An 18387-nucleotide genomic window follows, 5' to 3' on the forward strand; every position below is an offset into this window, starting at 1 on the left:
CATCAATATCAGGGTTTATTTCATATTCTTTATTTTATTTTACTTTAAAATAAGCACCAGCCTCAAAATTCATGTCCATAATGTGTATTAATAGGATAATTTTGACTTTTTTTTGCAAATGATCTCACATTTGCTGAAACATAACTGTCATGGTCCTGAGTCTGAGGACTCAGTGTTTTGTGTTTCCTTATGCTTTTGTTCATTCAGAGTGTGTATTCTGTTGTTATTTTGCCATTTGTTAGGTTTCTGTTCTTTGCCTGCCTGCTCCCACTTCTCTGTGTTCCCTCTGTCTGTCCATGGTGTTATTGTGTCTGCTCATGAGTCTGCCTGTCAAGTTCAGTGTCCTGTCTGGTTCTCTGTGTCTGTTAGTTTCCTGTTTTATTCTGAAAGTTCATGTCTCATGTCAGTGTGTTCAGTTTTACCTCTCCCCTGTCTCGTTAGCCTAATTGCTCCCAGCTGTGTCTCCCTCCTGTGGCCCATTCCCTGATTACTCCCCGTGTATTTAAGCCCTGTGTTTTCCTGTGCTCTCTGTTGTGTTGTACTGTCACGGCTGCGCAGCAGTCGTGTGGTGAATTGAGAAAAGGATCCAAAATGCAGGCACTGGCTGGGGTGCGAGTGAATGTTTATTTACAGAGGTGATAAGGTGACAAAAACAGGAGGAGCAGAGCGGGGAGAAAACAAACCTAAACTGGGGAAAACTAAAGAACTCAACTTAAACCAAACACGCACGGGAGGAGGAACAAAATGCACAAAGAAAGATGGCGGAGGGATGCAGACTGAACACCGGGTTACACAGAATGATGCAGACGGACATGGAGTTAAACAGACGACACGACAGAGAGCACAGGAAAACACAGGGCTTAAATACACGGGGAGTAATCAGGGAATGGGCCACAGGAGGGAGACACAGCTGGGAGCAATTAGGCTAACGAGACAGGGGAGAGGTAAAACTGAACACACTGACATGAGACATGAACTTTCAGAATAAAACAGGAAACTAACAGACACAGAGAACCAGACAGGACACTGAACTTGACAGGCAGACTCATGAGCAGACACAATAACACCATGGACAGACAGAGGGAACACAGAGAAGTGGGAGAAGGCAGGCAAAGAACAGAAACCTAACAAATGGCAAAATCACAACAGAAAACACACTCGGAATGAACAAAAGCATAAGGAAACACAAAACACTGAGTCCTCAGACTCAGGACCATGACAATAACCTCCAGATACAAACATATTAACTCTAACAGCTGGCCCTGTGGTCACTGTGTATATATACTGAGAGGATCTGGGGCCTGTTCTTCGTACCTCGCTAAGTAAGTTAGCTGGATTTGATTGTTGACGATTTCGCGTGATCTTGGATCGTTCGGTTCTCCGAAGCTCATCCGGGACTTGCTGTCATAGCAACAGATCCGTAAGCGTAAACCTGCTCGGGAGCAGGTTTACTTTATGTAAACAGGATTAGATCGCGGCCACGCAGGTATGTCCGCGTCATTCATACGAAAGCAACAGCGATATTTTTCCACTGTTTTTCCATAAATAAATATTATCAATGTAACTAAAGATAATGCAGTATTTGATTCTTTTATTGATGTCATAGAGATACATACAGGTCATTTCCTAAAAAAAGGGAAATGTACTATTAATCATTCTATTTCATGTATTTGATTATTTCAGATGTAATTCATATTTTAGAGTAGTAATAGTAAATTACTTCATGTAAGCAAGATGAGAGACCACGGCTATAAAAGCAAAGGTGGATTTGGGAAGCCTGTCGCAGCCATGTCCTGTCCGTTTGTACGCGAGCCACCCATTGCCGAAGGTGCAAGATTGATAAGGAGAGTTTTCAGAACTCAGCGTATATTGCGGGATAGACAGGATCCTTTAGCTCAGCGCGACAGTGTGCTCATAGAGAGATATCGATTTTCCCGTGAGGGTATTACTTAACCAACTTGTTGACGAGGGGGTGCAGGACCACCACCGTCTTTTTTTGCTCTGCCCTTTTCTTGGTTGCTGTTATAAACAAACAAACAAACAGATTATTTCAGGGTCTCTTTTCAAGAGACTAAAAGCAATATAAGATAAATATTACCATTCTGTAGAATATTCTTATATTTTACTTTTACTTGTTCCCATGTTCTAGTGGGTTCTGTTATGGCTCTAATGTGACAGAGGATATAATGTAATATGATGTAATGTAATATAATACATTTACCCTATTGCCTACTGGTGTTGGCCAGAGGGGCCGATGGCGCGATATGGCAGCCTCGCTTCTGTAAGTCTGCCCCAGGGCAGCTGTGGCTACAACCATAGCTTACCTCCACCAGTGTGTGAATGTGAGAGTGAATGAATAGTGGCATTGTAAAGCGCTTTGGGTGCCTTGAAAAGCGCTATATAAATCCAATCCATTATTATTATTATTATTAAATTACTTACGAGTGTAATATGTCAGCAACTTTCTGCCAGCCCTCTCTCATTGCTTTTGCAGCCTTTGCAGTGTTCCCTTGCGTTTTGAGTTCTTGCTCTGCTGCCGAAAAATACTGAGCGCGCTCCTTCGACATTTTCGCCGACCAATCAAAGGGTTACCGATCAATGTTTCTACTATCGATGCGTAGCCCCTTTTAAGCCACCCAGTGATCTCACATTACTTCATCCAGCTGTACTAATCGTCAACAACAGGTGTGTTCGGAGAACCGGAATAGCGAGCTCAAAGTTGGCGCGATGATTTGATCTTGGATGTGTCATTTGATCTTGGATGTAGTAAGCGAGGTACGAAGAACGGACCCCTGATTCAGTTCAGTGTGTTTGGTTTTAGTCAACAGTGAGCTCGCTCTGGTGGAACCATCTGGTATTACAACCCAACAAGAAATGAGACAATTTCAATAATAAATCACTAACAATGATAATTATAATAATAACAAAAACAATAATTTCATTGGCCTGTTTTTATGTTGTTACACTTGCATCCTGTGACGTACGAGATCTATTTTAAAATATGGTTACTCACATGTAAGTGCTTGCTTGGGTATGCTCCAGAATATTTATCAGATCTCTTACAGTACAGTGTCTCACACCCCTCGGTGAGGTTGTTACTAATTGCAGAGTCCCGACTAACACATACAACTGACTCGTACAACTGAGCGAGCATTCTCAGTTTTTAGTGTCTTGCTGTTCAGATATGTCACTTACCTCACTCACTAACAGTATTTAAGAGCAGGTTTAAAACATGGCTCTTTTCAAATGAGTCTTTTTATTGATTTTTTTATTTTTATTTTTATTTGTCATTAGATAGCACTTAACACTTCATTTGTATCTTTGCATCTTTAATTTGTAGATTATCGTTTTATGAATTGATTTTGATATATTTACATGCTGTACATCACTTTGGTGTTTGCTGTTTAGATGTGCTGAATAAAATGAGTTGACTAAATACTTTAATCAGTTCACAAATTGTTTTTGTGAATTTTACGAAGTTTAGCTTATTGTCCATATCCACATTTTTTTCCTATTATATGTATGTGTTTTTGACGTATTTATCATTTATATGCCTCTAACTTTTAAAATGGTTCATTTTTGAATGCATATTTTAAAACTGATTTACTTAAGGCAGGGTGTCAAACATAAAGCCCAGATGCCAGACTCGACCACACTCCACTCAGGCCCACCGGAAGCTTTTGAAAGTGTAAAGGAAGACACATTTTGGGCTTTTAACTGTGATTTCATATTTTACAGCTTTTCAAAGACCTCCCCGTGGCTATTCGTACACATTCCTAAACAACTGCAAAGCACACTCTGCAACTGTTTCTAACAGTTGACTGGTTTTGCAATGAGTACACATAAAAAGGTTTATTAACAGAAAGTGTCTGTGACCTACCAGAAATTTTTCTGTAATTTATATATTCTTACAAACTTAAGCTAAAAAAAGTCACAGTGAGAGATTTTGTTTCATTATCTAAAGGAGAGTTTCTTTAACGTTTTTATATTAAGATATCACAGAGATTTAAATGTGTCTGACCCCCCCCCCCCCCCCCTCCCATCTCTGATTTATGGTATAAATTTGGTCCAAATACATGCAGAAAACATATTAGTGTAAAAGATTTATATTAAAATAATAGCAATGTCAATTTATTCATATACGATTAATACTTATAAAAATAAAACCTATAAATAGTCCTTTTTTTTCCCTACATTGTTTAATCATTGACTTCAAGATTAAAAGTGACTCAGTGAATTAAATGTTTGTTTTTCTGCCATGACCGGCTTTTGTTTCTTTACCTGCATACCTGAGGTGTTAGGAATGCTGACATCACTTAGACAAATATCGCCTTCATTCATTACCTAATTAGGAAATGAAAAATGTTTCATTGGTAGCCTCATTCTTTTTCTCATCATCACAACTTTGATTCTGTCAAGCTGTAAATGTTTATTTTTAGTTTTATTATTTGTAACTTTTCTGGTAAAAACGAGCTGCTCTCCGTTTGACGGAAGGTCCCGCGAGAGAAGTCGATCTCAGGTGAGTCACGGCCCGTTTCGAGTTGAGTCAGCGGTGCAGGCGCGATGCAGGCGGAAGCAGCATCACCATATTTGGAGTCAAACGAGGGACATGTGGAGGCGGGGCGCAGTTTCTCACCAGCACAGAGAGGCTCGTGCAGATGAACCTTGGTGTCACTTAACCAGGAGACGGAAGAGGAGGAACAGGAGGAGGTGAAAAAGTGGAAGGAAAGGTGACAAAAAGTTAGTCTTGTTTTTGTCCGTCTTCGCGCGCACAAACTGCAGTTTTGTTTTTCTTTTGTTAAAACTTTTTTAACAATTGTTTTAACCTGTTTTATACCTAAAACGAACGGGAAACGCGCGTGCACCTTCCGACAGGTGTGTTTGAGTTCCTGTTTACGTTGCACCAGTTAAAATGTGAGACGTACACTGGCTTACCGAAGCCGTGGACACGAAATGTAACTTTTAACGTTAAATCGGAGTAGGTTTTCACGGTTTTGACATGTTCACACCATTTTTTTTGTGTGAATTTGTACTTGTTCTATCAGAGAGTGGGGTTCAAACACCTTTTAAATGATAAGCCAGTTAATCGATATCAGACTCGTCAAAGAGTCACGAAACGTTTGTTTTTAGTTGCTGGAAATTATTTAACGTGAACTAATTTTAACTTCTGTTTATCAAAGTAAAGCTTAAAATTACTTCCTTCTTACTTTTGTTAATGTTGTGCTAATGGGATTTTCAGACTAATTAATCGATCAGTTGTTGATTGGCTAATAAGTCATTAATTAGCAGAAAGTTAACTCAAAGTTCGTGGCTGTTTGCTGTTTTGTGGCACATTTTTAAACATGTCATTCCTGCCTTTCTGTTGAGTCTTTGATTCAACGCTTGCATATTAGATGTGTTTTCATTGTGTTTAATTCAGCTGGTATAAAGGATTAATTGGCAGGTATCAGTACAATACTTCCAGCTTGTCTCTCTAGCCACTTTAACAGATACCAGGCTGGACTCCTTTTTGCCATAAGTTCCTTGTGGCACAGATTCAAGGAGGACATTTAGCTTCACACAGTTGGTGCAGATTTATTTGGCTGCACATCCCAAAGGTGCTCTGTTAGATGGAGATCTGGTAATTGTGCAGACCATCTGAGTACAGTAAGTTGGAATGAAAGAAGTTTGAGATGATTTAAGCTTTGTAACACAGTGTGTTTTCCTGCTGGAAGCAGCCATCGTCATAAAAGGATGGACATGGTCAGGTAAGCTGTAGTGTTTACATGATGCTCATTGGATTATAAGGGGCCCAAAGTGTGCCAAGCAAGCTGTGCCCCATACCAAATCACACCATTAGGAGCCTAAACTGTTGATATAAGGCTGGATGGGTCCACGCTTTCCTGTTGTTCACCCCATATTCCGACCGTACCATCGAAAAGTAGCCTCAGATTCCCGTTCTTAGCTGACAGGAGCGGTGCCCTGTGTGGTTTTCTGCTGCTGCAGCCTATCTTCTTCAAGGTTCCACATGTTGCATGCATTCATAAATGCTAAATGTGTGAAAATCCCAGCAGATCAGCCCATCTTGCATAAACAGCAATGTCACATTCAAAGTCATGAGCAATTTATCAGGTGTACCTAAAAAAAAAAAAAAAAAAAAGTGGCCAGTGACTGTAAACATTATGTTGCTCTAAAAACAAATGAATCATTAATCAGCTGGTCAGACAAATAAGTCTGATAGAAATGTGACTGTATTTATCAGTTCCAGCACATTAATGAGGTTATTTATGTGTTTTCTATAACACTATATTACAATATTACGTATTTGTGTTACTTTTATTTGTTTAAACGATGGTAAGTTTACTCATTTGACATTTCAGTGAGTACATAGGCTGTTATGAAGCCTGCTCTTCTCACAGTGTGACCATTGGTTCTGTTTTAAATCCTTGTGACTGAATTTTGTGCTTTTTTTTGGCTAAACACATTCTCTGGTGAGTGAAAGATGAAAATATTCTTTATCTTACTATCTCAGTGAGGTAAGTTGGGCGCTTTGCAGCAGTGTAAAACTCGTGTGTCCTGGGTTAATGAATCAGCTCTAACTTGGTGAAATTGAATTCTCATGCCTGTAACTCGATTAGACTTCGTTTCTGCTGCTCTGTAAACAGGATGTAGCTTGGTAGCTGAGCAGAGGCCACTTTTCTGCCAGTTCAGGGCAGAAAGTGGAGCTTTTGACACAATGACGCTAAAATGAAACCAAACGGGAGCAGAAAAGCAAATAAAGGTTCATTCAGGGCAGAGCAGCTGATGGTGGGCAGCAGGAGTTGTGTTTGGGACAAAGTATGAAAAGGTAGTTATTTGGATTTTTCTGTATTTGCTGTTCGTAGGGACACAGTTACTCTTTTTTTTTTTTCTTTAGGGTTTTTGTTTTTCGCAACATGATTGGTTCCCTAAAAGTATCAGGGGTGTGGGATGTTCAACTGGATGCTTAAATCTTACTGGTTGGTGACAGAAGTGCTACACAGTTAAATGTATTCTATAAACACAGTTATCATTTCAAATATGTTACAGTGCCACCAGCTGCTAACTGGGGCTGGGGACCTAGAAACTGCAATGACAGCTGTAGTCACTTTATAGAATCACTTTATTGTATTATATTCAACTTTTTCTACTTTACTACTTTTTTTTCTAAAAAAAAGTTCAACTTTTCAAGCTTAAAACTAACTAATTATCATTTAGCATCTTTCATACAGCTGTGAACAGTTTATTTTCATGGAAACGTCTTGCCTGAGTAATTCTGTCGGGTGAGACTGGTTAGAAAACATTCACATGGTGATGCTCACACACAGGTGATGTCAGACATGCACTCCTGTGTGAAGTGTTGGTAGAAAGGCAACACACTCAGGAGGAATTTATCAGCAGTGGGTTTACAAGTGCACATTTTATTTTAGAAGTCGATGAATAAATCCTTATAATTTCAAATAACATGTAAGTCAGTATCAAACTATGAACTTGGATTCATTGAATAGTCATGTTCGTTTCTAATGCTGGCCCAGTTTTTATGTTTTTAAACTGAAGTTTAATGATCATTTTGTTATTTGTCAAACCACGCCTTGCTTCTTGAACGAGGAAGGGCGTGGGAGGTTTATCAGCACATTATCAGCAGATACTGATCCTGAAGGTGAAGACTTGAAATGGCGGTGTCTGTCCCAGGTGGCATGCTGTCAGAACGTGTCAGCAGCTGTGGGTTCACACACTGTGTTTGTGTGGGCGTGTTGGCTTTGCAGGGAGTGTCATCCTCAGGTTACTAAAGGCCAAATTCTCTGGAGTCATGTGGGCTTCCGGGTGTAGGTGTGTGTATACCAGTATTACTGACATTGTGGGGACGTAAGTCTGTCTACAGTCACTCTGTGAGGACTTAATGTCCTAAGAGGGACCAGAATGACTTGCTGTGACCCTGAAATGGATAAACAGAAAAAGGTTGGATGAATGGATGGTAAAGGTCTGCTTTTAAGAGAGTTACATGATAGTGTGCGAGCTGGTATTACCAGTATTTTGGGGACTTGAGTTGTAAGGGAGACCAGAATGAGTACCTGTGTTGTACAACAATGCATTTAAAGATTAATCTGCACTTCTGTGTTGAACACATGTAGATCCTCCACACAAGCAGCTGATAGTGTTGCCAGTGTGACTATTTCAATTTCACCACCAAAGCAAGAACTGGCAGCGGAGTTCGTCTTTTTAAGTTGATCCGTGCACTTCCAGTCGATTTGAGAAATGGCAGCAGAAAAAGAAGCAGAGAGAAATTTGTAGTGTCAATACAAGACCGGTTTCTGGGCTGAGGTTATGGAGTAGGTCTAATGAAAAAGTACAATTTTCACTTTATGCAGTTTAGTAAAGATCTGGGCTAATGGTGATGCCGCTAATATAAGACAAACCCACACTGCAGGTGTAGCGTGATACTCAGTGAGTGAAAGGAGAGTTCTTGAAACTCATCGTTGTTCTGAAGATTCAGCTGAAAAACTTTATCTGATGGATGAGAAGGGCAGATGCTGTAAGTTCATCTGATTATTGTTATCTAAACTCTAATGTAATCTGATTCTGACACGCTCAACATGCAATGTCTATCTTAGTTTCTGTTTTTGTAACTTACGTTATGTCACTGCAGATGTACGACGTAGTGAAACTGTTTGGGTTATGTAGGTGTACTAATGCGAGTCTATATAAGATCCTTACTGATAACTCATAACAGAGTTGTAGTTGTAGTTATTTTTTTTTACTCATGGTCTTCTTTTTTTCAGGTTTATGCCGGTCACCTGCTTTCTCTGTGACGTCACTGCAAATACTGAAGATCGCTGCTCTGTCGTTAATACCAAATGGTTTGCAGACCAAGGAGCTCAATCGCTGCTGACAGTCGGACTTCTTCATTATTGACACAGAAGCTCACTCTTGTGAGTGATCAAAGAACTCATTAAACTTTTTCACATAAATCAGAGAACTTATTTGCCAAAGACTTCAATGGCAGCATCAGAACTGATCCAGGAAGATGATAAAAACTGCATAGAGGTGATTTCGACAGATCCGCCTTCACCTCCTCAGTCTACGAAGGTGCCCAACCATACTCACCAAATCTCCCGGACACCTCATTCTGAGGATGTTCTCGATGGTGACGGCAAAGGCAGGCGCAGAAAAATTACTGAAGTGCTGAAAGAGAACCAGCTGATAAACTCGCTGTGCAACAAGATACAGCAACGCTGCAACTACGACAAGATCACCAAGGAGTCCGACGACCCTCTCCCTAAAGAGTGGTGGAAAACGGGCGTGTCCTTTATCTACGCCTTCTTCGCCCTCGTCTTCAACGCTGTCATAATCGTTATCATCCATGAACGGGTGCCTGACAAATCTGTGATTCCGCCGCTTCCTGACAAGTTCTTCGACTACATTGACAGAGTGCCCTGGGCCTTCAAAGCAACAGAGGCCTGTGGCTTGACTCTCTGTGGATTGTGGCTCGTCCAGTGGCTGGCACTTAAACACAGGTAATACTAAGGATTGAAGGTGTACTAACACTCGTACTGCACCCAAGCCCAATTCCCCTCCCTTATGGAGTAAACGTCAGTGTGATCTTTTAAACTCACATTCTTGCAGAGCACGAGTTTCACAGTGTCATGCATTACGTGGTTTAATTGTAGTTGACGGAGCGTTAGTGAGGCATGCTCCAGTGCATTTAACAATCACTACAGGGATTTTCCGACAGAGAAAGTTTTCCCACATCTCCTGATCGCAAAGGTGTTTTGATCTGTGGCAAAGGCACGTCACTAATTCCTAACTTGTTGTTATTGTCAGCATTTCTGGTTATGCTAGTGAATTATGTTTAATTACCTCGTGGTTGTGTTAGAAACACATAAAATGCTGGGAGTTTTCCATCTTGGGTCCCCACTCTCTGTTGTAGTCAATTTTATTTCTCCCTCAGATTTTTGCAGTACTTAATAAATGGACTGGTTCTTATATACAGTGTTCCCCCAGTTGTCCCCGGGGTTACTTAGTGCTTTGTCTCATTCAGCTGTGAACGGGGTTCCGTTTCTTGCCAAACTGTCCTTTGACACACGGATTGGAATCTCACTGAAAAAACACTTTTATGTTATTATGTTATCGCCTCTGTCAGTGCGCCCCAGGGCAGCTGTGGCTACAATGTAGCTTGCTATCGCCAGTGTGTGAATGTGTGTGTGAATGGGTGAATGACTGAATGTAGTGTAAAGCGCTTTGGGGTCCTATGGACTAGAAAAGCGCTATACAAATGCAGGCCATTTACCATTTACCATTTATTGTCTGCAGAGCGATCGTGGCTCGGCGGTGTTTCTTCATGATTGCAACGCTCTACCTGTATCGCTGCATCACCATGTACATCACCACCCTGCCGGTACCTGGAAAACACTTAGAGTGCGCTCCAAAGGTATGTAAAGGTGCACCTAAGTACTCACCTGTTCACTAGTCGCCCTTCTTCAGTTAAAGATCGTTTGTCCTGTCCATGCAGCTCTACGACAATGTGACGGAGAAAATGTGGCGGATTATCCGGATGGTCTCAGGAGGAGGTAAAACTAGATTTATAAAATATGTACAGTAAGTGTTTAGTATTTGGCTTGTAGCTGAACACTGACTCACAGGAAACACTAGTGTATTCAAGCACCGGACACTGCTGCATTGCACTGTGGCATACACAGCGGAGATTAGGGCATCTGAGATTGATCATCAGTGGGTTTTATTCATGCAGAAGGAGTACTGATGTAACATTTATGCTCACTCACACCAGGGAGCCTCGTTCCCACCACCAACAATTATCAACATTAGCTAAGGTTACATTAGAAAACGAGTCCACTCAACATTAATGTGCAGAGTTTCTTTAAAAGTTCTGCATCGTTCTTAATCACGTGAAATGAATGAATATAATATAATATAATTATTTAACGGGGCAGCACGGTGGCACGGTGGTTAGCACTGTTGCCGCACAGCAAGAAGGTCCTGAGCTCAATTCCACCATCAGGCCGGGGTCTTTCTGTGTGGAGTTTGCATGTTCTCCCCATGTCTGTGTGGGTTCTCTCCGGGTACTCCGGCTTCCTCCCACCGTTCAAAGACATGCAGCTTGTGGGGATAGGTTAATTGGATAATCCAAATTACCACTAGGTGTGAATGTGCGAGTGAATGTGAGTGCGAATGGTTGTCTGTCCCTGTGTGTTGGCCCTGCGACAGACTGGCGACCTGTCCAGGGTGTACCCCGCCTCTTGCCCTATGACAGCTGGGATAGGCTCCAGCGCCCCCCGTGACCCTGAAAAGGATAAGCGGAAGCGAATGGATGGATGTGATAATTATTTAACATAAAACGCTGCATTTCTTTGTGTCTTCAGGTTTGAATGTGACCGGCTCTCACATCTTGTGTGGAGACTATTTGTACAGCGGTCACACCATCATGCTGAGGCTGTCCTACCTCTTCATCAAGGAGTGTGAGTAACCACACACCTATTTATTTTTACATGATCACACACATTGATATGCAACTTATCACGAATAAACTCTTAACTTCACATTACCCTGATTTTACTACTTAGCCGTAGTATTAAACTAATTTGTGCATGTTGCTTTATTAGTATTCCCTGTTTGTGTTCAGACTGCCCGCCCAGGTTCTGGTGGTATCGTTGGTTCTGCTTTTTCCTGAGCATATTTGGACTCATCTGCATCCTCCTCGGCCATGAACACTACAGCATCGATGTGGTGGTTGCATACTTTGTCGTCAACTGGACCTTCCGGTGGTACTACGCCATGCTGGAATCACATGTGAGTAGACACACACTGAGTTATGGCCTCGTAACACCATCTCCTGGCTTTATTCAGTGTTCTGGGGTTTTAGGATTCTTTCAGCTGCTTCAATTAGTCAGACAAGACCAGATGAAAACATACAATCTCATTTTTAAACCAACACACCTCCATAACAAATAGAGAAGCAGCAGCAGCATGATGGGCAGGCAACAAAATGTTAGTCATGAAGCACGAAACACTTGCAGGAATAACGAAAGCATTTGAAATGGAGGAATCAATTTAAATGAGAAGGCCGATAGGACATAGTATATATAATTTGTTATACATTTTTGTATACACTTTTTGTTTGGAATGTGTTTGTGTTGGGCCATCTTGTTTTGGCCTATTGTTATTTCACTGTGTCAGGTATTATTACATTAAGATAAAGATACATAAAGAGTTTTAAACTCATAGCATAGCTGCATCTACTAAAAATCTCGGACAAGTTCAAATCTGAGTGACTTCAAAATTGACTGAAAACAACAACTGTTTCTTCTTTTCTAACTTGTGGTGCTCTGTCAGGTACACAATCAGGAACCCAACAAGTACCTGACTAGAACCTGGTGGAACCGGATCTTCAAATTCCTGGAAGGGAACGTCAAGGCTACTGTTCCCGTTGAGTTTGGGTGGCCAGTGCCCATCCCTACTACCTCATGCAGACGGAGATACAGTATAGTGGACAGGTATGATAATTAAGTGAGGACAAAGAGGAGGGGAGATAAGTCACCTGATGACAGCAGCATCTGTCCTCCCTGACTCCTGAAGAGGACGGATGGACAGAGGTGGACATGAGACTCTACCTTCAGGTTATTTATTGGAATCAGCATTTTTTGTACTGAGGACTCACAGGAGGAAGAGACGGTGCGTTTACATTATTAGCTCTTGCTCTTTATCAGAAACAACATTTTTAATGTCTTCAGCATCCATGACGTAAACCTGCCAACAAGAAAAGACACTATTTTTTTGTAAGCTAGTCTGAGAGTGGTGCCAAAGCTAAACTTCTAAGCTGTGTTGTATTTTTCAGTCTGGATTGTTGCTAACTGTGTTAATTATATCTTTGGGATATACTTAAGGAAAATGAAGCTGCACATACAAATGGTAAAAAAAGACTAAATCTAAACTAGCCGTGTTGTTGTTTCTGGATGTGCAACCTAACACAAAATAAACTAAACCCTTAAGTATTACAGTTCCTTCTGGCTGTGGTGGTTTAAAGTGGTTTGACTTCAAATTCTCAGTGCTAGCTCCAGGTGGGTCCTCATCAGTGTCAATTAATTTGTTTTTGTAGCTTTATGTTCTTGATTGTTGTTGTTGTTGTTTAAGTTATATTTTCAAGTCTTAATGTTAAGTGTTAAGGCACTGAGTTAATGGTGGGTGTTTTTTGTTTTTTAAATGCCATATCAATCAGTGAAAGAAAACCTTACTGCAAACTTTGATTCTACCTAATGTACCTAGCATTAATAATGAAGGTCGTTGTGCCAGAAAGCTCCACAGTTTTATAAACATGTTTCTTCACATTTTTCCAATGTTGACTTGAACACACTGCCACAATCACACGTTTGCTTTGATAATAAAAGACTTATTTTGAGCACAGAACTGTTTACTATGGTTAAATATTTCTGTTTTAAAGATGAACTACTACATACAATTCACATATACATCTTCTCTGGAGGAAAAAAAAGCTCCTGTCTCTTTAAGACCCACATCCTTAAATGTCCACTTTCTTTTGGCCAACTGTTTGTCAGCTGTATTTTTTTCTTTTCTTCTGTCACCTTAAATAAACTGTAGGTTACTCGTGAAAATGCTGCAAAACTGAACAAAAGAAGCCTCAGACGTGTCAAAAATGTGAAAGTAAATTCCATGTGAATGCTTGTCATTTCAATTTTTATCATGTTTTCATCCAGATTTGGCTTAGGACTTGTTCTAAAAAGTTTTGTTATATTTATTTATTCTCTGTAAGTCACAAAACCAGCATTGCAGTATCAGGAAGAACTGAGTTGTTGTGTTGTGATATCAGTGTTAATTGTTCTGACCGTCATGGCTTTTAAGTTAAAATAAAAACTTAATAATATGCGAACTAGGCAGTTATCAGCTGTAAAGTCATAAATCTTTCAGGAAAAGATTGCAGAGGTTGTTTGTTTAGTGACATTATTGTTTAGCGTGTAACGATCATAACTTAAGATAAAGATTTAAGATTGGAAAATACGAATGAAAGTGTATTGATGAATCTTCACCATCATCCACGTAAGGAAATCTCAGAAAGTTTATTCCTTCTGACAAAGCGTTTCTCTCACTGAAAACACTACGTCCACTTTTTGGGACAAATTAAACTACTTAACAGTTTAAGCAGAGATAAAAAGTAGGTAAGTTGAGCAGTCATTTCATAAGGATTCAAGTCATTTTCTCAGTGGGTTTCAATTAAAAAAAATCTGAGGATTTATTTTAATTTTGACTATTTTAAAGTTTTGGGTAGCCCCAATAAGCCTGCATACACAATAATGTTACTGCTACATGCCCATAGTGGTGTTGTTTGGTCTGTTCGTGCTGTTGACATACTGATAAACTACATTTAGTTAGGTGCTATGATGATTAACCTAAGATATACCACCACTCCTCATCGTGTAGGAGGAGTTCACAGCCAAAGAATCAAACACGCAGACAGAAAAGTCACACATGCTGTTTTATTACATTGTAGTTGTTTGTCATTGTCTGATTATCCCCCCCCTTCAGAGCTCTCATCCAGCATTCAGAGTCCAGCTGCAGTAAACAAACAGAAAAGATTTGTATGTATTTCACAGAAAATAGTTTTACACACGTGGTTAAAATCTCAGCTTTTATGAGTTTATTCACAGTAATTATTTCATACTAAACCCCAGTGTATCACTTTTATAGTTTAAAGAAACTTTAGGTTAATTATTAACACTTCTCTGCAGCGCCCCCTGGTGTGTAAATGCCAGTGTTTATTATTCGTTTCCACGTACAGACAGGTGCTCACTGACTGAAAGCAAACTCAGTATAATACAAAAGCAATGTAATTAGTACAAAACCATTGGAAAATTAAAATTATTTAAAACCAGTTGATGTATGTAATTAATAATAGTGTCATAACAATCTTATTTAAATATTATTTGTTTATTTGGCCATTAAATATATTTATTTAAAAATAACTGCAGCTCACTTCCCAAATGTCTCAAAAACTGTTAAATATATAAAACTGAAAGTTTTACTGGGAGAATCAGGATCTGTACATTAAAAAAGTCTCAGTGTAGGCAAGTAGGGGCAGGGATAGCTCAGTAGGTAGAGTGGTTGCCCCATGATCGGAAGGTCGGGGGTTCGATTCCCCTTAACAGCTACCCTGAGGTGCCCCTGAGCAAGGTACCGTCCCTACACACTGCTCCCCGGGCGCCCAATGGCTGCCCACTGCTTCACTGAGTGAATGGGTTAAATGCAGAGAGCAATTTCCCCACGGGGCTCAATAAAGTACAATAAAGTACACACTTTCTTCTAAAGTTAAAATATTCCCATAAAACTCCATATCTGAGCACACACTGATAAAATAAATACATTTATTATTAAAAAGGGAAATAAAACACTGTTCTATTTTATTCTTATATTTTTGTGTATTACATTTTTTGAATTTTTGGCATATATTCACTCACACTAATTCCAAAATCCTTCAAATATCATCATGTCCTATATTTATGAATATGACTGGACTGTCAGTGACGGATATTAAAAAAAACCCGACCTGGAAGTGCTTCCTGATATCTGCTGGCTCTGCTTCCTCTTCCTTTTACCCTGAAGATTAAAAAAAGAAGCAGAAGCTTTCAGGCACAGACATGCAAAGGGAGAATTTCTGATAAATAAAATGAACATACGTAATTGTCCCGGGCAGACCATCCAGGGTAGAGCTGCATGTGGAGGAGTCTCTCTTTCTGCGCCAGGTCGTAATATTTGGACTGCTCGGAGTGGGACAGAGCGTGCCACTGAGGAACAGAGACAGGAAGTGCTTATTAAACAAACTCAGAGTTGCATAAATCAAACATCAAACATTAAAAATGGTGAAAAGGGCTACATCAGCCAGCAACCAAAGAAACCCTTTGAAACTGTGTTTGTGTTGCCCTGCTCCTGCGTCACTCTGACATCATCAGGCTTCTCACCCTGCGGCCCAGGATGCGGTTGATGGCGGCGCTCTCTCTCTCCTGGCCTTCCTGCAGCACTTTGTGTCTCATCTCCTTCATGTAGAGCATGAAGGCGTTCAGAGGCTTCTTCACAGGCTGCCTGCTGCCGAGGGCGAGAGGCACGAGCGCACAGAGTGTTCATTCACACCACTGGTTTCCATCAGAAGCACTGCTCAACTTTAGTAACCCACCACAAACTCACCTGAAGGCACTGTTGCTGTGGTAACAGGCGTGCTGCCCGGACTGGGCGGAGACCTGCTGGGCAGCAGCAGCGCTGATTGGCTGGCTGTACAGAGAGGAAGAGGGGAAGTGTCTGTCGCTGTAGAGGAGGAGAGGAACGAGAGGATGGACGGACTGCAGAGAGACAAGGAGAGAGGCTCAAACATTTAGTTTAAAAAAAGAAATTGAACGATTACAAATCCGAAAAAGTTTATTTTAAATAATTTATTGTACTATTAATTTATTTATAGTTGAGAAAATGGATGGTTTAATTTAAATGGCAGGTAACAGGATGTTCACTAGTATAATGAATACATTTATTTCCTTTTGTGTATTATCGGTGCTTCACTCCCAGCTTCCTCGAGGCTGCTGATCTCTGCCCAGCAATTTCCTGGTGTCTCAGTCTTGATCGTAATAGAAACAGAAAGCAGCAGCTTGTAGCTTTTTCCCATGTGCCTGATGTGTTGAACACAGTGTGTTCAACACATCAGGCACATTAAAACAGCCTGGGGACAGTGGACCCCGAGCCTGGACTGCATTTAACACTGATTCTGTTAGAAAGGGAACATACTGGCTTTAAGGGAAGGTTTCAACACACACACACACACACACACACACACACACACACACACACACACACACACACACACACACACACACACACACCTCATCAGAAGTGAATCGAGGCCTCATCCTGACAGTGTGAACAGATGGGGATAAAAACACTCACAGTATCAGCAGCAGTGCTTTGAGTCTGTGGCGTGTTATTTTGCCCCCTGCTGGTCGTATTGAGATTCTGCTGCTGCTCAGCTGGCCACCAGTCGTACGCCTGCAGTTTAACTGAAACAGAAGAAGGAAACAAATCACTTTCGAATGTTGTCAGAAAATGTATTTTTTGATGGTCTTACTTTTATCTATGTTTATTGATTTTTACCGCCACAGCTCAGCCCTGCAGAGTTTGGATTTAGTCCCATCTCCTGAAATAAGATCAATAATCCACAGTTTACAGTGACTCAGGCAGTCAGAATGAATAAATGTACATTTCATTATCATCTTAGCATGCATTACACTATATATTACAAATGATCATTTACTGGTTATTTCTCTATCATTAATATGTAACTGTCAACACAAAAGCGCTTTATAAGCACTTACATTTGATTGACACTTTTACTCTGTTTACTTTCGTCTGTTAAAACTGTTTTATTGTTATTTTAGTTACATTTATATTTGCTCTAAAAGTCATTGAGTTGCCATGAATATCTTTATTTACCAAACTGTTATCATTTGTAGATGAAAATCTTAATTTTAAAAGACGACTATGATGAAATTTACCATTCAAAACATAAAAAACATATTTTTTTTACTTTACAATAAAATGAAGTTAAATTAATAAGTTTTGTAGAAATTAACTTGTATTTATGTGATATCAATATGACTATTTATGACAATGACTTTACCGTACAACAGTTTCCCCAAATAAGGACCAAAGAGCCGGTAATACACCCATGATATCCTTTGATATAATTCAATTAAAAATCCAATAATAACAATAATCACTAGAATGAATACTTACCTCTATGCCGGGCATCTGTCTGTCCTTGACTGTAAGGAGGGAATATATGAAAGAAACCTAAAGTAAAAGTAGATTTAGAGATTTGTGGATAATTCAGATGTTAGCACGGAGAAGAGTGGCAGGACAGTCTTTGAGTGTGATTCATCTCTACTGTAGAGATGAACTCGTGTCCATGATGTTTATAAACCCCTCGACCTCCCCACCCCCCAACAAACAGCTATTTTCTTCCCTCAGGTTCTTCCAGTGCTCTCCTCATAGTTTTCTCTTCTACACCCACAAAACCCCCCAAATGTTCAGATTGTAAACCATCTACAACCTCAATCACCTGAGAGTCGGGGCTGGTTGAGCTCTTTATTCCTGTGGCCATAATACTGTCTTTCATCAGTCTACTTCATAAATCGAAACTGCCAAAACAGGACGAAAAGTATTTCCTTAAGATATTAAACTGTTAGTTTTTCACAGGAAAACAGTTTTGTTTTTTCAATTTCACTCTTTTTTTTTAAATTTACATTTGCAGGCCCTAGAAATGCCCACACAATACGTTCCATTAACAATAAAAAACATTTATATTTAGAACATTTTTGTGCACGA

The 18387-nt window shown here is 40.1% G+C and overlaps 2 protein-coding genes across 4 annotated transcripts; one reads left to right on the plus strand and one right to left on the minus strand.

Annotated features, from left to right (window-relative positions):
* The first annotated feature begins 4617 nt into the window (after positions 1–4617).
* Positions 4618–13416, plus strand: sgms2b (sphingomyelin synthase 2b). Of its 2 annotated transcripts, none has more exons than XM_026163225.2 (7): positions 4618–4740; positions 8778–9512; positions 10309–10426; positions 10508–10565; positions 11376–11471; positions 11636–11802; positions 12346–13416. In XM_026163225.2, the coding sequence occupies exons 2-7, from the start codon at positions 8995–8997 to the stop codon at positions 12517–12519; spliced, it is 1131 nt and encodes a 376-aa protein (XP_026019010.1). In that variant the 5' UTR covers positions 4618–4740; positions 8778–8994; the 3' UTR covers positions 12520–13416. The 2 variants fall into 2 exon arrangements, with proteins under 2 accessions (XP_026019010.1, XP_026019011.1); XM_026163226.2 differs by having other exon boundaries at positions 4621–4730.
* Positions 13417–14487: 1071 nt separating this feature from the next.
* Positions 14488–17960, minus strand: LOC113019487 (uncharacterized). 2 transcript variants are annotated; one of them, XM_080293943.1, is made up of 8 exons: positions 17797–17960; positions 17155–17197; positions 16951–17060; positions 16204–16355; positions 15981–16101; positions 15699–15806; positions 15569–15618; positions 14488–14577 (listed from the first exon to the last, which is right to left on the minus strand). In XM_080293943.1, the coding sequence occupies exons 1-8, from the start codon at positions 17809–17811 to the stop codon at positions 14556–14558; spliced, it is 621 nt and encodes a 206-aa protein (XP_080150069.1). In that variant the 5' UTR covers positions 17812–17960; the 3' UTR covers positions 14488–14555. The 2 variants fall into 2 exon arrangements, with proteins under 2 accessions (XP_080150069.1, XP_026019031.1); XM_026163246.2 differs by having other exon boundaries at positions 15981–16104.
* Positions 17961–18387: the final 427 nt, after the last annotated feature.

Source organism: Astatotilapia calliptera, chromosome 3 (genome assembly GCF_964374335.1).
Source record: "Astatotilapia calliptera chromosome 3, fAstCal68.1, whole genome shotgun sequence".
NCBI lineage: Eukaryota > Metazoa > Chordata > Actinopteri > Cichliformes > Cichlidae > Astatotilapia > Astatotilapia calliptera.